The sequence below is a fragment of the Hemitrygon akajei genome, chromosome 11 (genome assembly GCF_048418815.1).
Source record: "Hemitrygon akajei chromosome 11, sHemAka1.3, whole genome shotgun sequence".
Taxonomy (NCBI): Eukaryota; Metazoa; Chordata; class Chondrichthyes; order Myliobatiformes; family Dasyatidae; genus Hemitrygon; species Hemitrygon akajei.
The window spans coordinates 20994100-21009706 of record NC_133134.1 but is presented as its reverse complement, the minus strand read 5'-3'; the positions used below and the strand labels follow the sequence as shown (position 1 = coordinate 21009706).

At 38.5% G+C, this 15607-nt stretch overlaps 2 protein-coding genes across 2 annotated transcripts in view; one reads left to right on the top strand and one right to left on the bottom strand.

Annotated features, from left to right (window-relative positions):
- Positions 1-103: 103 nt before the first annotated feature.
- The window catches only part of nubp1 (nucleotide binding protein 1 (MinD homolog, E. coli)), a 55692-nt gene continuing 40188 nt past the window's right edge, over positions 104-15607 (bottom strand). The window contains exons 6-11 of the mRNA XM_073060346.1: positions 14558-14648; positions 12222-12376; positions 9989-10099; positions 6189-6291; positions 2761-2844; positions 104-691 (exon numbers count right to left, since the gene is read on the bottom strand). Coding sequence (XP_072916447.1) covers positions 630-691; positions 2761-2844; positions 6189-6291; positions 9989-10099; positions 12222-12376; positions 14558-14648 — 606 coding nt within the window. The 3' untranslated portion in view covers positions 104-629. The remainder of the gene's footprint in view (positions 692-2760; positions 2845-6188; positions 6292-9988; positions 10100-12221; positions 12377-14557; positions 14649-15607) is intronic.
- The window catches only part of LOC140735369 (tektin-3-like), a 116844-nt gene continuing 114225 nt past the window's right edge, over positions 12989-15607 (top strand). The window contains exon 1 of the mRNA XM_073060344.1: positions 12989-13180. Within this exon, the coding sequence (XP_072916445.1) occupies positions 13171-13180 (10 nt within the window). The 5' untranslated portion in view covers positions 12989-13170. The remainder of the gene's footprint in view (positions 13181-15607) is intronic.

The following is a 15607-nucleotide window of genomic DNA, read 5'->3' as shown; positions in this document are numbered from 1 at the left end:
GTAACAGTTGGTGCTGAGTGGAACTGAGTGCTTTTAGAAATATCACAAAGACTCAACAGCGATACTCAGCCGCAACAGAAATCATTTAAGTGAAGACAATATCTCTTGTACCCAAGTGATTGGACTTTATTTTTCAGAGTAAATTAAGTCACAAAAAACACAAAAATAGATATTTTAAATTTAAACATTAAATATGTTCGAACAAGAATAACAATTTCTTATTTACTATGCACTTCCTGGGATGGTGCTTAAGGTAAGAATTCATTGAATTAGCAAGGTACAAGGACAATTGTCCTCATCTCCACCAGTTATTAGCAAGCACCCAAACATGGTTTCTTCTTTAACTTCGCCCATCCCCATTAAATGACCCAATCACGTATATCCTTTATCACCACTATTACCTTTTGTGCATTATGCAAATTCAGACACTTTTACAAATCTTAACATTCATTGAAATTAAAAAAGTATAACTTTGCTCAGGAATAGGATCAGATGCAGGTCTTAAATATTAGGAATCGCCTACAAGGATTGGAAAAAATAGTCCAGATGAATTAATTTAATTGCCTTCGCCGATGGATGCAAGTCAGTCAAATTCACTCAGCATGTTGCGGAGAAACATGAAGTAATTCCTAATTTGTTAGGCATTTTTCCCCCACTTCAGAACTATGTGTAGCACAGTATTCCTGGATTCCTGTTTCAATTAAAAAAAAAGAGATACTGTATTTAAATTTAAGATAAAGTAGTGCACACTGTACAAACTTGAACTTGGGGCATGAAATGAGGTACAAGTAATCTTTTATATTTATTGTGTAGATATAATAGGCAAGCACAATATGGGAAAACTGCTAACAACCACTATCTTCAGAGACAGGAAAACTAATCAGACTAAAGGAACAACTATCAGATCCCCACTGTTGTGCCCAGACAAATTTGATGTAGTGCTTTCTAATTATTTCAAACTCGTATTAACCACACAAAGTCCTCAGCCGTTTCTATTTGCCTTTGTAATTTGCACCTCACTGGAACTGGAGGAATAACCTATTGAGTTAGCAAGCAAACTGTTTCCACCTTTAATCCTTCATTAATAATCCACATACAAGTTATGTTCTTTATCTGTTAAATTGAATAGCATACTGTTACTTCTGTCATTGTAACTAGACATAACACGATGTATTGAACAAATGGAATAGGCTTGGATATACAAAATAAATTCAATGTGTCAGTGTTAGCTTCAATATCAGTAAGGCTGATTTTCTTTGTGCAACATTGGTGTTTATGCTTCAAGTGTGGCTGAAAATAATGACTAACCAAAGGAAACAAACTGCAAATCTTTGAAGGCATTTAATAATGAAAGAACATGTAAATAAGTAACAGCTTACACTAATTAGCTGGATAAGGAATGCTAAATAGAATTAAAGATTGTAAGAGTGGAAAGTGGAAAAGATCAGTACTAAATTGTTGAAATGCACAAAATATCCTGGATTTTATGAAGTGCTCTTTGCTTGGTATAACAATATGGTTGAAGCAAACCCAAGCACAGCATTAATTAAAATTTGATAAGCTAAGGTGAAAGAAGTGTGAAATAAATCTGTCCAGCTTTAATTTTTCAGGTAAAATTGAGAAATATTCATCATCTTAGGTTTGTGGAGAAGGTTTATCTGGAAGAAACTTAAATTCCATGAGTGGCATAAATATATCCAAGTGCTTATTGCAGAATGTAATTCAACTGATAGCTTTATGGCAAAAGAACTTGTTCTCTACAAAGGTACCAGATGAAATTTACTGTGTGTGAAGCCAAGCTGCAGCTGTAGTGAGCAACCAAAAGATCAGGTAACACAATTTTTTGTTGCAAATAGGTCCAAACCAGAAAATTAACAGGTTCAAGAAGCCAAGATATTTTAACTTTGTTAACAATTTGCTATAGAGCAAACTGAAAGACATAAAAAATCAGCAAGCAAAATAAATTTTGACCACTGCAGCAACTGCTAATGCTAAAGTTTATGTTGTACCAGTAGACTTGGATCCCATTGTAGAGGCAGTTACAAATGCACAGGAAGATGAAATGCAAAAAGAAACCAAACACTCGACTGCTATCTGTAATGGGGATTCAGTAATTCGGATTCACTGCATTACTATTTTTAACAGGCTGCAAGTGCAAACAAAAAAGCTGGAGTTTTTGGATTTCTCATCTTGTAGAGAAGGACCAATTGTCCAGAATGAAGCAACTGCCACTTAAAACCAATTATTACCTATGATTACTAGTGTGTCCAGTTTTATATGTCCCCTTTGTATGCCCAGAATTGGGGAGAGAATTGAAACTGCTGATGTTGGGATCATAATGAACTATTCTACAAATAAAAACAGATATCAAGAATAATCTTGGATGAGTAATATCCACAGTTTGTGACAAGGGCCCAGAAGTACCAATGATAACAGTGTGTACTATTGAGCTACCCAATTAAACCTAATAATAATAACAAATAAGTAAATAAATAATATTGAGAAAGTGAATTGTAGAGTCCTTGAATGTGAGTCCATAGGTTGTAGAATCAGCTCAGTGTGAGATGAGTGAAGTTATCCACAATTAGATAATTTGTTGACAATCTGTACTGGTTAATCTAATATTGAGGAGAATTATGTACTATCTACATCATTACACTTTAAAATTATTATCAGCTTCTTCAGTCTCCAAATTGAGCCTGATACATTGGGGTGATAACACTTTCATGTCCTTACGTTTTGAAGATGCGCATTACTTACGTTTAACAATCTCCTTGTAGGCAATACATGCAGGAGAATCGGTTATTTCTGATAAGAATGATTTGCCTTCATCACAACTCTTCCCTGTTAATGAAATTAAAATACACTTGAAATACATTCAACTAAAATATTTCACAGACACTCCTCTGCTACCTGGCATACCTCACCTGCCATCTTACACCCTTCCCCAATCCACCAATCACACTGGGTTCCTGTCCCACAACTCCTCTTCTTTATACTTGCCATTTTACCTCTCCACTTTCAGAAATCAAGCAGGGTTTTGACTGGAAATGTCAAAAATGCCTTTCCTCCCACAGATGCTGCTTGGCCTACTGAGTTCCTCCAGCTGCCTGGCTGTTGCATTTATGATAAATAATTATCAGTTTCAATAGGGTAAATCTTGGTCCCATTAGGGAGGGATTCCTGATGAAGGGGATAATTTTTAAAGTTAAAGGCATGCCATTGAAATTATTTTTTCCTACAAATAAAATAAATCTGAAACTTACTCCCCTCAAAAGAATATTTACATACTAAGTCAAAATGCTCAAGAGGAAATGGCATGTTAGGTAGGCTATAAAGGGAGGCAAGTGCAGTTTGAGATACTGAAATCTCATGATATAGCAATGTCCTAATCCAGCTCCTATTTTTCCAGCACATCACACAAACCAATCTTCCATCCTTGGACTCACTTTACACCGCATGCTGTCGGAGCAGTGCTGCCAGGATAATCAAGGACACGGCCCACCCAGCAAACACACTTTTTGTCCCTCTTCCCTCTGGGAGAAGGTTCAGGAGCTTGAAGATTCGTACGGCCAGATTTGGGAACAGCTTCTTTCCAACTGTGATAAGACTGCTAAACAGATCCTGACCCAGATCTGGGCCGTACCTTCCAAATATCCAGATCTAACTTGCGTTACCTTACTTTCTCTTTTCTATTTTCTAATTACGATTTATAATTTAATTTTTTTATTATATTTACTTGGATTTGTACTTCAGGGAGCACGAAGCGCAGAATCAAATATCGCTGTGATGATTGTACGCTCTAGTATCAATTGTTTGGTGACAATAAAGTAAATGGAGGCAACAGGTTTACCTCATTTGCATTTGTTGGAGCACGAATAGGCCATCAAACTCATTCTGCCATTGAACGATATTGCTGATCTACCATAGACTCAGCTCCACCTACCTGCCTTTACCATATCTCTTCATTCCCCTAATATGCAAACGTCTATCCAATTGTGTCAAATATATTTAATGAGTGATACCATTTAGAAATGAAATAGAATAAACACTAACACTACACTATGGCACAGTACAGGCCCTTCAGTCCTCCATGTTGTGCCGACTCATATAATCCTTAAAAAAAAGTATTAAACCCACACTACCCCATAACCCTCCATTTTTCTTTCATCCATGTGCCTGTCCAAGAGGCTCTTAAATACCCCTAATGTTTTAGCCTCCACCACCATCCCTGGCAAGTCATTCCAGGCACTCACAACTCTCTGTGTAAAAAACTTACCCCTGATGTCTCCCCTAAACGTCTCTCCCTTAATTTTGTACATATGCCCTCTGGTGTTTGCTATTGGTGCCCTGGGAAACAGGTACTGACTATCTACCCTATCTATGCCTCTCTTAATCTTGTAGACCTCTATCAAGTCCCCTCTCATTCTTCTATGCTCCAAAGAGAAAAGTCCCAGGTCTGCTAACCTTGCTTCATATATGACTTGTTCTCCAATCCAGGCAACATCCTGGTAAATCTCCTCTGCACCCTCTCCATAGCTTCCACATCCTTCCTATAATGAGGTGACCAGAATTGAACACAATACTCTGTGCGGTCTCACCAGAGATTTGTAGAGTTGCAACATGACCTCTCTACTCTTGAACTCAATCCCCCTGTTAATGAAGCCCAGCAACCCATAGGCCTTCTTAACTACCCTATCAACCTGTGCAGTGACCTTGAGGGATGTATGGATTTGAACCCCAAGGTCCCTTTGTTCATCCACACTCTTAAGTAACTGACCATTAATCCTGTACTCAGTCTTCTGGTTAGTCCTTCCAAAATGCATCACCTCCTCTACCTTCATCAACCTTCCTCTATCCCAGCCCAGCAATTTTCCTCCTCGCTTGAACAATACTGTAGCAGTTCTTCATTTCACATTTTAGCATGGTGAATGAAAATGCAAACTTTGTATGAAGTATTGCCCTCAATCATCACTTAATACTGTACTTAATACATTTGGACAGTTTGAATTTAAACCAGATTGAAGGAAGATCAGTATTTCTCATTTTTCTAACCCTGCATTTTTTTTTGTTTGGGCATTTTTTGGTCCATTAACCTAGACAAAATGGGATTTATATACTTCTAGAAAACTATAGTATAAGCTAGTTGATTCCCCAATGTAATCTTTGGAAAAGTTGTATTACAGGTATAATTGAACTATGGTACATACGTATTTTAATTGTCAGTTCAACTATATATTTCCAACCATTTTTTTTCTTTCAATTTTGTGTTTAAACAGCAAAGTAATTTTGGAAACAGAGTGCATCAAATAACTTTATCTGAAAATGAGAATTTTGAAGAAAGCTTATGCAGTATTCCCATAGACTGTAAGTTACGATGTAGTAATTAAATTGCAGGCAGGAATTTTTACTTACCAGACTTGATATGTTGTAAAGACATTACAATCAACAATAAATTTATTTCACAATGAAGTAAAGCAAGCTGTTAAAGATTTTATTCCCATTTACTTTGTATGGCAGACAAGAACCTGTTTTGTACAGAAGAGTGCAGAGAAGATGCTGCCAGGTCTTGGGCCCGAGTTATAGGGACAGATTGGGCAGGCTAGGATTTTATTCCCTGCAGTGTAGGAGATTGAGGGGTTAACTTGTTAGTGTATAAAATCTTGAGGGTATAGATAGTATAACCACACATAGTCGTTTTCCCAGGCTAGAGGAACTAAAAACTAGAGGGAATAAATTTAAGGTGAGAGATGAAAGATGTAAAAGGGGCCCAAGGTGCAAGCTGTCACCGTGAGTGGTGCACAGATGAAATGACCCGTCAGAGGAAATGTTTGAGGCAGGTACGATAATGGATAGGAGGGGCTTAGAGAGATATGGATTAAATGTGGGCAAATGGGACTAGTTTGATGGCCACCTTGGTCAGCATGGAGGAGTTGGGCTGAAGGGCCTGTTTTACTGCTGTATTACTCTATGACTCTAATGGCATTTGGTTATCTGTAGCATCCTTGGTAGGAAAAAGATTTTTGTAACTATTTTTACTAAACCTCAAGTTTAGTTTTATTGAAGACTCTTTTAGCAATAGACTTAAATTTATGGCAGATACTAAAAGGAAAGCAATATTTGTTGTCAGTCATCACTGCACATTGTACATTCAGGGATGTACTTTGTGTACTTCCTCTAGGACATACCTATCCTGGGATCCAAGGGTAGTTTCCCAAGAAATGGAATGTTTAAATCTTTACACATCTTCATGGCACCTCCGGTGGTTGGTGGGAAAATTTGGGATTCATGCTGTAAGCATAAAGAACACAGAATAAACAACAGGGGTCATCCAGTGTTAACTTCAGCGATTAAAAACAAATGAAACTTATTCAACTCTTGATTTGTCCTGCATATTTTTGCAAATTCAGTTCAATGGAAGGCAACCCTGTGGATGGATTCTCACTCCCCAGGCCTTTACTGCACGCAGATCTACACAGCTATACTTCAAACCAGGCTAAGATAAAGGCAATCATAAATTTTAATCTAAAAATTATTCTATATCTCCCCATCTTCATCATTAACAAATCCACCCATCATCCTTAAATAAAAACAGTATTTTTTTGCAATTACCTATTGTAACAAATACATCATTTTAATTTCTTGTTTTAAGTGGTTGCCCTAGGATACTGCTATCTTGCCCAGCTTTATTTTATGTGAATATTAAAACTATAGACACCAATTTCTGTTATCACTTTTCCACCTCCAGTGCTAGCAATGGAAATTTGGAAATGAGCTTACTCTCCTAAAGGAAGAAGAATGAAGTACGTTGCTCATAAGTTGAGATATATAATTTATTAGGTACATCTGTACACCTCATTAATACAAATGTCTAATCAGTCAGTTATGTGGCAGCAACTCAATGCACAAACGCATGCAGACATGGTCGAGAGGTTTACTTGTTCAGACCAAACATCAGTATAGGTAAGAAGTGTGATCTAAGTGACACTGACCATGGAATAAATGATTGTTGGTGATGAGTTACAAGAGTGGTGTGCAGAAGATTTCTGAATGTGCAACACGTTGAAGCCTGAAGTGGATGGGCCATAGCAGCAGAAGACCGACCACACTGCGTTCCACTCCGTACCTAATAAAGTAGCGATTGTGTGTGTGCGTGTGCGTATACACAGTGAATTCCAGTTAGTTGGGCCATCGGTTAATCGGGGCAGCCACTTATTTAGGACGACTCTTAAAGAACAAAAAAAAATAATTGAGAAGATAGACAGGATTCCCATTGTTTATTTAGAACACTATGCAACTTAATTGGGACAGGAAGCAGTTGTGTGCACTTGTGAGGCCATTTGACACTACATCGTGCTTAGGACGAAATTTTAAATTTCATCAGTTGTGTCCTCTTGCGTTATCCATTTGTGCCGATTCAAAAAAGTACCAATTATTGATCTTTTTTAAAATTTTGACCTAAAAAACATTCAGACCCTTACCAAGACACCACCAAAAGATTTGACACTAGCTGAAAAAACTACCCTACTGGACCAAATTAAAAGCCATCTGCTTAGCACCACATATCATCGGCTGGCAGAGTGCCAAAATCTGCAATTGCACACTTGATAGATTAACAAGATAAAATGTGATTTTCTTCATGTGGTTGAAAATATCAGGTTGCTTTGGCAAGTAAGGTGAAAATAAATCCAAAGGGTTTCTACAGTTATATTAATAGCAAAAGGATAGTGAGGGATAAAATTGGTCCCTTAGAGAATCAGAGTGGACAGCTATGTGTGGAGCCGAAAGAGATGGGGGTGATTTTGAACAATTTCTTTTCTTCGGTATTCACTAAGGAGAAGGATATTGAATTGTGTAAGGTAAGGGAGACAAGTAGGGAAGTTATGGAAACTACGATGATTAAAGAGGAGGAAGTACTGGAGCTTTTAAGGAATTTAAAAGTGGATAAATCTCTGGGTCCTGAAAGGATATTCCCTAGGACTTTGGGATATTCCCTAGGACCTAGGACCAGGGGCTCTGACAGAAATATTTCAAATGTCATTTGAAACGGGGATGGTGCCGGAGGATTGGCGTATTGCTCATGTGGTTCCATTGTTTAAAAAGGGTTCTAAGAGTAAACCTAACAATTATAGGCCTGTCAGTTTGAGGTCAGTGGTGGGTAAATTAATGGAAAGTATTCTTAGAGATGTATATATAATTATCTGGATAGACAGGGTCTGATTAGGAACAGTCAGCATGGATTTGTGCATGGAAGGTCATGTTTGACAAATCTTATTGAATTTTTTGAAGAGGTTACGAGGAAAGTTGACGAGGGTAAAGCAGTGGATGTTGTCTATATGGACTTCAGTAAGGCCTTTGACAAGATTCCGCACGGAAGGTTAGTTAGGAAGATTCAATCATTAGGCATTAATATTGAAGTAGTAAAATGGATTCAACAGTGGCTAGATGGGAGATGCCAGAGAGTAGTGGTGGATAACTGTTTGTCAGGTTGGAGGCTGGTGACTAGTGGTGTGCCTCAGGAATCTGTATTGGGTCCAATGTTGTTTGTCATATACGTTAATGATCTGGATGATGGGGTAGTAGATTGGATTAGTAAATATGCAGATGATACTAAGGTAGGTGACGTTGTGGATAATGAAGTAGGTTTTCAAAGCTTGCAGAGAGATTTAGGCCAGTTAGAAGAGTGGGCTGAACAATGGCAGATGGAGTTTAATGATGAGGTGCTACATTTTGGTAGGAATAATCCAAATAGGACATACGTGGTAAATGGTAGGGCATTGAAGAATGCAGTAGAACAGAGTGATCCAGGGATAATGGTGCATAGATCCCTGAAGGTGGAATCTCATGTGGATAGGGTGGTGGTGAAAGCTTTTGGTATGCTGGCCTTTATAAATCAGAGCATTGAGTATAGGAGTTGGGATGTAATGTTAAAATTGTACAAAGGCATTGGTAAGGCCGAATTTGGAGTATTGTGTATAATTCTGGTCACTGAATTGTAGGAAAGGTATCAACAAAATAGAGAGAGTACACAAGATTTACTAGAATGTTACCTGGGTTTCAGCACCTACGTTACAGGGAAAGGTTGAACAAGTTAGGTCTTTATTCTTTGGAGCATAGAAGGTTGAGGGGGGACTTGATAGAGGTATTTAAAATTATGAGGGGGATAGATCCAGTTGACATGGACAGGCTTTTTCCATTGAGAGTAGGGGAGATTCAAACAAGAGGACATGATTTGAGAGTTAGGGGGCAAAAGTTTAAGGGTAACACGAGGGGGAATTTCTTTACTCGGAGAGTGGTAACTGTGTGGAATGAGCTTCCAGTAGAAATGGTAGAGGCAGGTTTGGTATTGTCATTTAAAGTAAAATTGGATAGGTATATGGACAGGAAAGGAATGGAGGGTTATGGGCTGAGTGCGGGCCAGTGGGACTAAGTGAGAGTAAGCGTCAGCACGGACTAGAAGGGCCGAGATGGCCTGTTTCCGTGCTGTAATTGTTATATGGTTATATGTTATATGGTTCATTTGCAGGCAACAACACAAGTGTACTCTGGATGAATTCCTCGGTCGATAACCATTAGGAACCAATACACAGTTTTACAGTACTGTAATAGCATTGGAGTGTTCTAATTTGTTCTGTACTTCATTTAAATACATCATTTGTTATGCAGTTAAACAGTAGTTTGTCTCTTTTATACCTTTTTACCTACTTCCAAGAAACTTTGGCTAATTGGGGCAGCTTTTAATTGGGTCAAAATGTAATGGTCCTGACATGCCTCAATTAACCACAATCAGCACGCACGCACGCACACACACACACACACACACACACACACATACTTGAACGTGTCACATCTTCAAAATGCCCAGAGCAAGCCATTTGCATGAATTCCAGATTGCAACTTATGCAGCAAGAATGGGTATAAGTAAGAGGAAAACTTGTTTCTACTTTGCAAGATGTTAATTTCACTGATTCTGAAAGAAACACCTCACCTGACACTTTGGGCACACAAAACCACTCATATTTTCTACAACTCCGATTACAGGCAGTTTCACTTTCTGGCAGAAGTTGATTTCTTTTCTGACATCCTGTAGTGAAACCTCCTGTCAAAGAAACAAAATAAAGATTACAGTTTATGGTAGAGTGCAAATTAAATTCTAAGAGCTTTGATCACCAATAGCAAAGAATTCAGGATCCCTTCTGTTATATTACAAATTCCTTGCATGCTTATCACAAAGATCCTGCAGACATTTCTGGAGATCAAACTACTTTGAAGAAATATGAGAAAAGATTCTAAGTACATCTCAGATCAAAACAAAAAAACAGGCTGCAAAATACTGCACAACTTGCACACATGTGGTCAAAAAACCCAGACAACGTACACATATGTGCAATGACAGAGAGGCAAGTATATCTGATGACATTTAATTCATTTGATAAATGTCAAAGTACACAGGAAAGTAATTCTGCTCTTTATTTTGGATTTCCTGCATCGGTCCCTTACTATTATTTTAGAAAATCCGACTGAGAACCCAAAGTTTCCAAATGAACACCAACTGAGGAATTCCACATGTATTTTGCAGGACTTCAACTGTAGTTTGATCATAGGACCTGTCCACAGTTTTTCCAACGCAGTGAAAAGCCTCCCCAGCTCCTCACCGACCCCAACTGTCTTTGGGACCTCTTATCTAAGAAAGGATGAGCTGGCATTGAAGAGAGACCAGAGGAGGTTCACAAGACTATCCTGGGAATGAAACGGTTAACATATGATGAGCGTTTGATGGCTCGAGGCCTGTACTCGCTGGAGTTTAGAAGAATGAAAGGAAATCTCATTGAAACCTATTGACTATTGAAAGGCCTAGAGAGGAGGCTAGGACCAGAGGGCACAATCTCTGAATATAAGGACATCCCTTTAGAACAGAGGTGAGGAGGAATTTCTTTAGCTAAAGGATGGTGAATCTGTGGAATTTATTGCCACATACAGCTGTGGAAGCCAATTCATTGGGTATATTTGAAGCACAGGTTAAGTTCTTGATTAGTAACGATGTCAGAAGTCACGGGGAGAATGATGGAGAATGGCGTTGAGGGGGTAATAAATCAGTCATGATGGAATGTTGGAGCAGATTCAATGAGCCGAATATCCTAGAACACTACAGCACAGCAACATGCACTTTGGCCCATCTAGTCTGTGCCTAACCATTAATCTGCCTAGTCCCATTGATCTGTACCCGGACCATACCCCTCCATTCATACAGCTATACAAATTTCTCTTCAATTTTTAAATAGAATCCATATCCAAAGCTTGCACTTCCAGCTCATTTCACACCTTCCCTGAGTGAAGAAGCTCCCCCTCACGTTCCCCTTAAACATTTCACCTTTCACCCTTAACCCTAGTTGTAATCTCATCCAACCTCAGTGGAAAAAGCCTGCTTGCATTTACTCTATCTATACCACTCATAATTTTGTATACATCTATCAAAGCTCCCCTCATTCTCCTACGCTCCAGGGAGTAAAATCCTAACCTACTCAGGTTTTCCCTATAACTCAGGCCCTCAAGTCCTAGCAACATAATTGTAACTTTTCTCTTCTGTCTTATCTACATCTTTCCTGTAGGTAGGTGACCAAAACTTCGCACAATACTCCAAATTAGGCCTCACCAATGTTTTATACAATTTCAAAATAACATCCCAATTCCTGTACTCAATACACGGATTTATGAAGGCCAGTGTGCCAAACTTCCTTTATGACCCAATCAACCTGTGACACCACTTTCAAAGAATTATAGATCTGTATTTCCAGATCTCTCTGTTCTACCACACTCCTCAGTGCCCTACCACTCAACGGGTAAGAACTACCCTGGCAGGTCCTCCCAAAGTGCAATACCTCACATTTGTCTGAATTAAATTCCATCTACCATACTTCAGCCCATTCTTCCAGCTGATCCAGATCCCGCTGCAAGCTTTTGAATCTTCCTCAATGTCCTTTCTTTCGGCTCCACACTTATGTTACACTCTGATTTTCCTGAGGACTAACTTTGTCCCTTGCTAATCTCTCGCTCCTATACGCACCCAATTTTAATTAACATGAATAAAACTATTCAAGGAAATTGCACCAGTTTTCAATGCCCACATTTTTTATTGTGTTGCCCGAGCAATTAAGATTTAATGCCTGAACAATTCTGGAAGGTAGGCAGCCCTGATTTTATCTTTACAGAATACTGCCAACCTGAGGAGTGGTGATGATCACAGCTCCATCGACCTCCGTGGCACTCAGGTACTGTACAATAGAGAGATGCTCATCTGAGGTACCAGGTGGTGTATCAACAATCAAGTAGTCCACTTCTCCCCAGTCCACATCTCGCAAAAATTGTTTGATCAGACCTAAAGAAGCCAATCACATTTAGTCAATAAGTGTTTGACAAAGGAGGGAAATAGAATATTCTTATCAACAAACTTGAACAGTAAGGCAAAGTGAATCACTATGACTATTAGATTCCTCACAAGCTTGCTCTCTCAAATATAAACCATTGAGCTGCCAAGAACCACCTGGCAGTGGCTAGGTGGTTTGCTCATGTAAGGCAGCAAACGGTCAGTAGGAAAACCATGAAAACACTTGCAACTGGAGCAGAAGTCTTGACTGTAATTCAGGGAAATCTACATGTTGATTGGGAAACAAACCTAACAGAGAGAATGTTTCTATGATCTCCATGCAAATTGTAATAACTGTGATTAATCAAATGCTTGTTTTTTACATCAGTTGTTTGCTGCATATGCACAATATGCTACTTTAATACTGAGATCATTGTCTTTTTAAAGCTAGATCTGATTGATTTAAGTATGAGTAACTTGCTATTACCAAATTTATTCCATATTTGGTGAGCAAACTCTGCAAACCAGGGCATCAAGTCAGTTTCATCTTGCAGCTATTCGCTTTTATTAGGAATCAAATAGTAAGTACAATTGTTTACTTGACCAGTAAAAGGAACAATGTGGAGGGTTTTGAGCATTCTCTTAAAAGGAGCAGAGAAAATACAGATAAAAAGGTTACACAAGCCAATTTTTGGGAGAGAGGTTCTTCCACACAGAATGGAAAAGTTAAGAATGACCAAGTAAATAATTTCTTGAAGAAAGAAGAAAAGGTAAACAGTGATGAGCTCTCTCTACATTTGGGAAAGATGGTAATGGGTGAGTACAAATTTTAAATAATCAATAACATTACTGAAAATACTGCTTTGTTTCCAATTTAGAATCCTTTCCCACAAAATGGTAGTTTCTAAACTGGTTTGAAAACTGGATAATAGCATTAACAAGATAAATGTTTCAGAATATATACGAAGTTTGGAGAATTGTGTGATTAGACCAAATGCCTCAGGAATAAAGTGATGTCCATGCAGTGTTGTCCATCTCCTGCACTGTAACATCCTGAGTTACCACAAGCAGTACAAGACTAAAGCTATAAATGTAGCAAATAGAAGCCATGGTGGACTGATCACATAGGCAAGTTAGAGGAAGTCATGACTGTGATGTACTGGGATCTAGTCCGACCACACATTTAATACTACACAGTCACTGTGGCAAATGGTAGCATTCCAGCCACTGCAGACAAGAACCATGATGCTGATATGAAGTGTCAATAATTTAAACAGAGAAAAAGAGCTAGAGAAATATGAACTCAACAGATACAGCATTGAAATAAAAATTGAACAATTCTTGAAAATACTCAGTTATTGTGTTTAGAGAGAAAGGCAGAGTTACTGTTTAATGATGTTATGTCTATTCTAAAAGTATCAGGCTAGTAACAGATGTCAGAATTACCAACAATTCTGCATTTTGCTCTTGGTCTCATGTCTGAAATTACATCAGGAAGCCACAAGTTTGGTAGCTTTTGAAATGATTAACAGTTCCCAGAGACTGGACTGCTTGAAAAAAATCCCATTACTGATAAACATGACTTCCAGGTTAACTGAATGCCTAACACACCAGTTATAGCGCATTTCCTAAGCTAAAAATACGAGCCCTCAGTATCTGCAAAGTTAGTTTTCTGCATAAACTCCCAATGCCTCAAATGAAATGGGTTTAAAAAGAGGGTTGAACATTTTTTCATCCCAAACTATTGTTTTCTGTCAGTAAATTGAGGTAAATTCACCAATGAATCTTTTAAGAAAATTTGATCTTTGGGTTCCCTTTCACTGCTTATCAAGAATGCATCTGATCCTACTTAGTGGGGTTGATAATATTAAGAGTGGATACAACAGCATACTAGAGTTCCTCAAAATGCTATAGTAACTTGCTTATAAGCAAGAGTGAAGACTTGCCTCACAACTTCCCTCCATATGGATCATGTATTTTCTTATGTAAACACTGGCATCTATAATTATTAATTATTCTGACAGACAGTTAGGTAATAGCAAACTGAAACGCAAATGCTGCTTGACATGTTGAATGTTTCCAGCAGTCTCCGCTTTTATTAAATTACTCTTGTTTGATACATATTTGGAAATATGTTAGGGTTAAGGACATTAGTTAAATTAGAATGGGTTAAGTCAACAATAGAACACTAACCATTTTTCTTGGGTCCTCTCCAAATGATAGCATCATCAAGACTGCTGAGCAAAAATCCTACCGACATTACACCCAGATTTTCTTCTACATACTGTGAGAGACAGAACAGATAGAAATTCACTGTAAACATTTTCTGCACAGAACTGCTGCTCACTGGGTGTTTCTTGTTTTTGCCCCGTTCTTTGTAATCTCTAGAGACTGTTGTGCATGAAAATATCAGATTAGCAGCCCAAGACTCAAACCTCCCCATCTTGCATCAACAATCATTCCACAGTCAAAGACACTTAGATCACATTTCAACATTGATTTCTCAAGCTTTTGGTAATTGTCCCCCACCCCATCTTCACCATTCCAATTCCCGTTTCCCTCTCCCATCTTAATTCCTTTCCTGCCCATCACCTCCCTCTGGTGCTCCTTCCCCTTCCTTTCTTCTATCAGATTCCCCCTTTCTCCATCCCTTTATTTCTTTCACCTATCAACTTCCCAGCTCCTCACTTCACCCCTCCTGAATTCACCTATCACCTACCACCTTGTATTTCATCCTCCCCTCACCCCACCTTCTTACTCTAACTTCTCGCCTTTTTTCCCCCCAGTACTGATGAAGGGTCTTGGCCCAAAACATTGACTATTTACTTTCTTCATAGATGCTCCCTGGCCTGCTGAGTTCCTCCAGCATTTTGTGTGGTTGTTGCTTAGATCACATTTCTTCCGCATTCTGATGTTCATTTCAATCAACAAATGAACTTTTTGAACATATTGGCCTGCTTTTTTCCATTGAGTTGCTGCCACAGGGTTGGCTGATTAGACATTTCCAATAAGGAGTAAGAGTACAGGTGTACCTAATAAAGCGGCCACTGAGTGTAGAGCTTGTGTGGGTGCATGTATTCGAAGCAAATGAGCTTCGATAAATCAGAAAGGAAGGTGACTAATGACCCCTCTGGGAACCTTGACTCATTTAGAATTTCTCTAAACTGTACTGATGATTTTAATTGAAAATGTTTCCAGTATTGTGGATGCCATTTGTTTTTAATCAGAATTGGCATCAGACTC